At 33.1% G+C, this 7531-nt stretch overlaps 1 protein-coding gene across 1 annotated transcript; it reads right to left on the minus strand.

Annotated features, from left to right (window-relative positions):
* Positions 1 to 4368: 4368 nt before the first annotated feature.
* On the minus strand, positions 4369 to 6522 carry LOC149140616 (expansin-B16-like). Its single transcript, XM_089453380.1, has 5 exons — positions 6294 to 6522; positions 6085 to 6197; positions 5463 to 5659; positions 5208 to 5337; positions 4369 to 4950 (listed from the first exon to the last, which is right to left on the minus strand). Exons 1-5 carry the CDS (start codon positions 6475 to 6477, stop codon positions 4756 to 4758), a joined length of 819 nt encoding a protein of 272 aa, XP_089309506.1. The 5' UTR covers positions 6478 to 6522; the 3' UTR covers positions 4369 to 4755.
* Between the last annotated feature and the right edge of the window lie 1009 nt (positions 6523 to 7531).

The raw sequence follows: 7531 nt of genomic DNA on the forward strand, positions 1-7531 counted from the left end.
CAGATATAAATATAGATGGAGGGGGGAGAGCAGGGAGAATATTCCTTTCACTAGATGCATTGATTTCAATGTAGATTGTGATTTCTAATCCTATTTGATTTCTTGCACTAGATTCATTGATTTTAGTGTAGATGTTTATTTGTAATGATATTTGATTACTTGCACTAGATGCATTGATTTCAATGTAGATGATTTTTAATCCTATTTGATTGCTTGCACTAAATGCAATGATTTCACTATAAATGGGGATTCTAATCCTTTTCTATTACTTGCACTAGATGCATTGATTTCAATGTAGATGTTGATTTCTAATAATATTTGATTGCTTGCATTAGAGGCATTGATTTCAATTTAGATGATTTCTAATCCTATTTGATTTCTTGCACTAAAGGCATTGGTTTTAGTGTAGATGGTGATTTCTAATCATATTTGATTGATTGCACTAGATGTATTGATTTCAATGTAGATGTTGATTTCTAATCCTATTTGATTGCTTTCAGTGTAGGTCTTGATTTATAATCCTATTTGATTGCTTGCACTAGATGCATTGATTTTAGTGTAGATGTTGGTTTGTAATCTTATTTTCTTACTTGCACTAGATGCATTGACTTCAATATAGATGTTGGTTTATAATCTTATTTGCTTACATGCAGTAGATGCATGGATTTGAGTTTAAATGTTGTTTTCTAATCTTATTTGATTGCTTGCATTAGATACATTGATGTTAGTGTAGATGTTGATTTATGTTTTGATGTAATTGGATGTATGATGGTACATTAATTTTAAAGTGATTGAATTACCATTGTGCATTGATTTCAGTGTAAACACAAAATATTATTAACAATGTGCATTGATTTTTTTGTTAGAGTAATTCAACCTATTAATATTGGAGAGAAAGAGAGACAATGTATGGTGTTTACCATAATAGCTCAAGCTAAAGATTTAAATGGTTTATGCTTTAACCTATCATTTTCATAAAATTGATATGAAAAGATGACAATCGATATGAAAAGATGGCAAAAGTAACAAGGGTGACAATAAGAATAGTAGAAGAAAATAGTTTGAGATTAATCACAATGAAGGCTATTTGTAATTGACTATATTCTTATTATTCACATTTTCCATCATTCAACACTACTATATTGTCACTTTACATTCAAAATTTTTATTTCATCAGTTTTAATCATTAAAATTATTAATAATATTTATCATCTCAACACACTAAGTAACTACTTGAAAATTTAAAATTAAAATGACCAGAGTAATTTGAGACACATTTAGCATATTTAAAATGATTATATTAATATTATATGAATTTACATATTATTGATAAAATTCATCATATGTTCATTAGATTTTCTTTGGCCACACATGATTGAAACCAACCTAGATCCATCTTAACTCTGGACCTATCAAGCACAAAGAGGGATCAAATCTCTCAAGATGCAAACCTTTCCTCAAGTTCTGCACTCAAAAAAGAGGTTCTCACCTCGAGAGATTTGTTCCCTCTCGGCGCTTGATAAATCTAGATTTAAAATGGATCTAGGTTGGTGTGATAAGGAAGATGTATTTAAAAGGCGTTTGAAGATCACTTCATGTTGTTTTATGATTGTCTAATAGTTACTTGTGATGCAATCTTGTCTTTGGATTTGACACTGAGTAATTTATGCTAAACGTTTTCTTAAAGGAAACATTTCATACTTTGATGATGGTTTAATAATTTATGTGAGCATGTAGAATATTTTTCTTAGTTTTGTGATATTTATGATAATGCTCATGACACTTTAATATTGAATTGTCATTACGACATTCTACTCTGCATCTAAGCTATAGGGTTGTTCACCATGATCCCACATGTGTTTGATTTTTTTTGGTAGTGTTTGTAGTAGACATCTGAATGCATGCTTACTTGTAGTTGGCTTTGAGTTTTATTACTATTAATCAACATAGCTACATGCATATCTATTTTTCCCATTGGATGGTCCGTTCAGTTTGTAAGGCTAGCTTGTTTGTCTGGTTGACATATAATGAAAGCTTTTAGTTTGTAAACTCGTTTGTCTCGTTGACATATAATGAAAGGAAAACCATACGATCATGCCAAATATGAAGACAAAAACAAAGTATATATGGTTTTTGTGTGTATGTATGGTTTCTGGTTTCTATTGTGATATACAGTGGATATATAATGCTCGTTCTCTAGTTATCTAAGCACTATATGTGTTTCTTCTTTTCTGGACAACACTAATTGCTATTGACATGATCATTAATTGAGTGTTGTGTATAAATGTATCTCATATAAATTAATACATATTGTTTCATCATTTTTGTTTTACGACACATGTTTAGTACGAGTGATATATAATGTTTGTGATCGTATACAAAATAGATAAGACGTTGTCTTAAAATCAATTTAGTGTTGTGTACCATTTATCTCTTAGAATGTGGGTTAATGGTTTTCTCGTTTCCTTTTTTATTCCTTTTAAGGATTTAATCCATTCATGATAGTATATATTAATTACTGCGTCATTGGTGGTTTTGGAAATGCCCCATTTCCTAAGAACCTATTTTTGCAGAGGCCAATATTTTTAGTCACTATAAGCTTTTTTTATGTGTTTTCATAAGAAAACAACGTATGTATGTATGTTTGGTTGTTATTATGGATCTTAAATATTTCCCACACTTTGCACAGTGATTTTTTTTCAAATTAATGTTTATGTGATATTATTTAGCATTGTTTGTGATAAATTTAGGACATTTATAGTCTCTTGTAATAAATTCAAGATACTATATATTAACTATTGTGTAGTATTGGTGGTTTTGGAAATGACCCATTTTGTAAAAAACATCTTTGCAAAGGCAAATATTTTAGCTAGTATATGTTTTTTTGATGTGTTTGAAGAGGCCAATATTATTTGCTTCTCTTTAAATACAACATCTAGATTGGGTTATGTCGGTGCTCAACCTTCTTTAACTTCTTACAATGCAAGTGGTTTAGGTGTGCAGGGACTTGGAGCCTCGCAATCTCCTGGTGTAGATAAGCAAAGGGGGTTGTAAAAATAGCAGATCTTGGTCTAAGAATGGCATTTACATATTCTCTTTCTAGAAGGTTCCCTATAGGCTCTAGATTCCATTTCCATGCAGCATAATGCAGAGCTTTGAATTCCTCACCTTTTAATCCATATGCTAGGGTGGAATCCAACATAACTCTCTAAAAAATCTTCTTTTTCTATTGGCTTGAGCTAAACGAACTGTTGTTTCGCCCTTATTTGTTTTTCCTGCGAGATGGTCACTCAAAGAATTTAGTTTGTGCTACTTTTATTTGGGAAATTAGCTCCAACATCTACCCATCAAAAATGATTCTCTAACCATACAAAAAGTGCAAGTGCATAGGATCCAGGTCCTACACCTACACCAATCTTGATCTAGTTGCCCCTAATTTAGACAATTTTTTAAAGTTCTTTACTGTTCATTTTAGAATTCCAACAACTTTCTTCTCTATAGCTATAGCTTGAGAAAGGGATTTGTTTTGTGAAATCCTTTCCTTATAGTAAAAAGTGATATTATCCCCCATTGAGGCTTTGATTCAATAAAGTAAGGGTGTTTCATATCTCTTTCAGAGTTCAAATCCCCAAAAACATGTTTTTCCAAACAAGCTTATGTTTTTGAACTAATACTCAAAAACAAAGCCATTATCTCGATACCAATGATTAAAATTTACACCTCACTAAAATGTATCATGCTTGTACAAACACAAAAACATTTTAGCTATACAATAATATTAGTTATTGTATTGTTGTATATTTTAAATAAGTATACTTATGCAATGATCAATTGGTATATCACTATCACCATCACGTGGGGTTTTGGCATTACCTAAATCTCCAAAGTCACTTAGATGGGTTTTCATTGCAAGATTTTTGCTTTTAGGTTTACTATTTTTATTCATTATGGTGATTAGCAATTATTTCTCTAAAATATATGTGAATTTCAAATCATCATTTTTATCCACAGAGTTGAGAGAGGCATTGGAGAAGTTTTGTATAATAATTATTAGCTTAAACTACTAAACCATTGTGTAAATTTTCATATGTTACCTATTTACTCAATTTCCTATTTACTCAGTTTCCTTTGCAACATGTAATGCAAATACTAGTTAACTTTATTTGAAATTTGAAAAAAATTGCTTCAAATTTCAAATGGAATTGTGGTAACTTAATTATTTTATATTTTAAAAATACTTTCTATTATATTTTTTAATTTAATCGAAATTTTTAAAAATAGTTGAAATCACAAAATTTTCGAGTTTAAAAATACTAAATTTTTTTATACATTCAAAAAAACATTATTACGTGAAAATACACAATCAAATTAATGCGACCATGACTCACCCAATTCCATTTAAAAAAACTCCAAAAACCAACTCCGAAATATAGAAGACTTAGAAAACTGCGACTTCTTGGTTACATCCACGCTGAGAAAAATCTGAATTTCATGTTAACATTAGAAATACGATCTCACCCATCATCTGGCTACATCATCCCATGGCTACTGTTAATTCCCCACAAACCTTCTCGTCCATTTTCGAGAATTCTATGTATACCTGTGAGACTTCTCCAGGTACAATTTCTCCCCCGGCCTTCCGGCTCTGAAGAAAAGAGAAACCTGAATATCCTACGACACTTATTTTTATTCGCATGAAAACACTAGTACAAATGCAACGGACGGTATGGCGCATCACAGGAGCTCGGATGGTGATTAGTGATAATTGACAAGTGATCTGTAAGTAGCTCCGGGTTGCCAATTCTGAGGAATAACATTGTTTGCAGTGAGTGTTCTCCCAGTTGAAAGAGACTGCAAGCGAATAGAGAACGGAGCTTGTAAAGGGCCGCTATTCAAACACCAATTTGCACCCCAAGTCTCTTCCATTCCTTGCCATGTATTAGAGTTTGCCTGCATACATGAAAATGTAAACACGAGTCTTCTTCTTGTAATCATGAATTGATATATAGATTTACATGAATCGGGTATTTTTACGTTTATTTCGGATTCAGGGAATATATTAGAATTTTTTTTATCTCTGTGTCAATCCCAAATTCTGAGAATATATAGAGATCTCATAATCAGGAGAAAAGTCAAAGAATCAATATAAATTCAACCACATAATCTCCATATCCAAAATTTAACTCGTTATCTGTATAATAACACACCTGCTTTAGATACACTGCTCGAAGATCGCCATCTCCGTCTTCGTATTCGATAAGGATAGCAAACCAGTAGTCACTGGCACCTCCGTTAACGTTGAATGCAATATTCTTGCCCGGATATTCGCATGGCACGCTATAATATAACATGAAATAAGAAGACACGTTCAATAAAATGAAAAAAAAAAGCACATCATAAAGGCGCCAACTCTGCAAAAATCCTCTGATTTACTTGATTGAGGTGCAGGAATAGATAACTACCGACGAAACAAAACAGAGACAACTCCAGTGTTAAGCAGATTCGAAGATGCACCAGGAGAAGCCATGTCAGTGAAGGCAGTACCGCTGAGATCGAAATGCTTTTTGCCAGAACCTGAGCAGATTCCACCAGGACATTCGTCCGTAATTACCACAGTCACCGCGTTTTGGGAACACAGGCCATTCTCCGTGCACTTCACCTATTTAAACATAACATATGATCAGTTAGGTTAACAATCTGTTAATTTATTTTGATCGAGGATTTTGAGAATATTTTAGAGTAAATTACTGATTCTACAAATATTTAATAATGTGCAATAAAGAGTTAAAATAAATCTCTTATTTGTGTGATTTCACTGTAACTCTTATTTGTGTGATTTTACTATTTCTTAAATCCGCAAACTAAATAAGAATATTCTTCCACAACATGTCGTTATGATTTCAAAATATTCGAAAAAAAATCACCCTTAAATTCTGAAATATTCCTACAATCCTACAATCCAAATAAAAATAGTGATGATTTCAAAATATTCCGAACATCTCCAATTCTAAACAAGAATACCCTTCCGCAACAAGAAGGCACCAAATTACTTTATTACATAATGAAATCAAGATGTAACTAGACCTGATAGCATGCGCCACATCCTGTCCCTCCTTTGAATAGGGCTGGACTTCCTGCAGCTATTTTCGATTCGAAAGGTAACTGTTTCACTAGGCTGCCATATCCGCATGCACCACCTGTTACAAAGCAATTGTAGAACTGTAATTTTTTGACCATCATGTTCATATTTTTATAACTATTCCCCAGAATAAACGACATAATATTGCCCTTACCGTCGCTTCCATCTCCATCTGGACTGCCATACCATGTAGCAGTGGCTGGCTGCCAGTCATTCCCTTGTGTTGCTAACTCATGTTTTTCAAAATGGACACCGTAAGCGATTGCAGAGCATAGAAGCATTATACTGCAAGCTTCAATTGCAACGGCACAAGCCATATTAAGTGCCGAGATCCTCATTTTCTAAAGCAAAGCTTAAAGGCACAGAATTGGATTATGCTGAGCTCAAAGCGAATACACCTTAGGAATTTGACCCAATAACACAGTTTTATAATGGCTTTGGAACTGTAAGGAATTGTCCGGGTTTTCAATCTGAGTCAATTGTCAACCTTTTTTTCTTTGCTGCGTCTTTAAATTCTTTTACTGAAATCATTTCTATGTAGAATTCAGAAGGTCCACTTATCTGCTTCTGTGAGATTTCAAAAGTAAACGATGAAGTTAAAGCGTGAGACGAGGCGATAATGCGGAAGGCTATGGTTGAATTCCAGGTCAGCAGAAAGGGATTGAGAAGGAAAACTCAAAAACGTAAGTGGCAGCACACATGGCTATGTTCGTTTTGAGTTGGCCAATTTTTGGAAGTCAAATTAGACGCAGAAAAATAATGGAGATTTCAACCATAAGCGAGGAAGTTAAAGCGTGAGACGAGGCGATAGTAAAGAAGGTTATCGTTGAATTACAGGCCTGGAGAAAGCGATCGCGAGGGAAAAAACCCATAAATGTAAGTGGCAGAAGATGTGGCTATATGTTATTCCACTGTTCAGATTCTAGGGCCGGCGCGTGTATCTTTATCAGATTAAAAAACTATAGCGGAGCGACTATCTTTATTGGATAAAAACTACGGCAACAAGTTAGTCTCCAATGGAAGGCATAGCAAAGAGGGATTTTCCATATATCACGGGATTTACATAAAAAAAACGTGACTTTCGTAAGTGTCAAATTTGGAAAACCAACCGCAGGGATTTAATAAGCATTAGGGTCAAATATCGACAACATCACACCCGTGTCAATCGAATCGGTTTAACACGACCGCATATGTTGAGGTTTAGGTTCGAGTACAGGAATCTTTATTAGTTGTAAGTATATTAAATGATGTTTGAAACTTTCTATGTTCGAAAAATAGGTAATGTAATCAATCTTAATTATTTAAAATTATGAAAAACTATTTAGTTGTGATTAATATTTATGAATATGGGTTATAAATTAGTTATTAGGTTTTGTTTTGATAGGGTTAGGG

The sequence above is a fragment of the Pinus tabuliformis genome, chromosome X, assembly GCF_031772625.1.
Source record: "Pinus tabuliformis cultivar Carrire ecotype Pingquan chromosome X, CPIR1, whole genome shotgun sequence".
Classification (NCBI taxonomy): Eukaryota; Viridiplantae; Streptophyta; class Pinopsida; order Pinales; family Pinaceae; genus Pinus; species Pinus tabuliformis.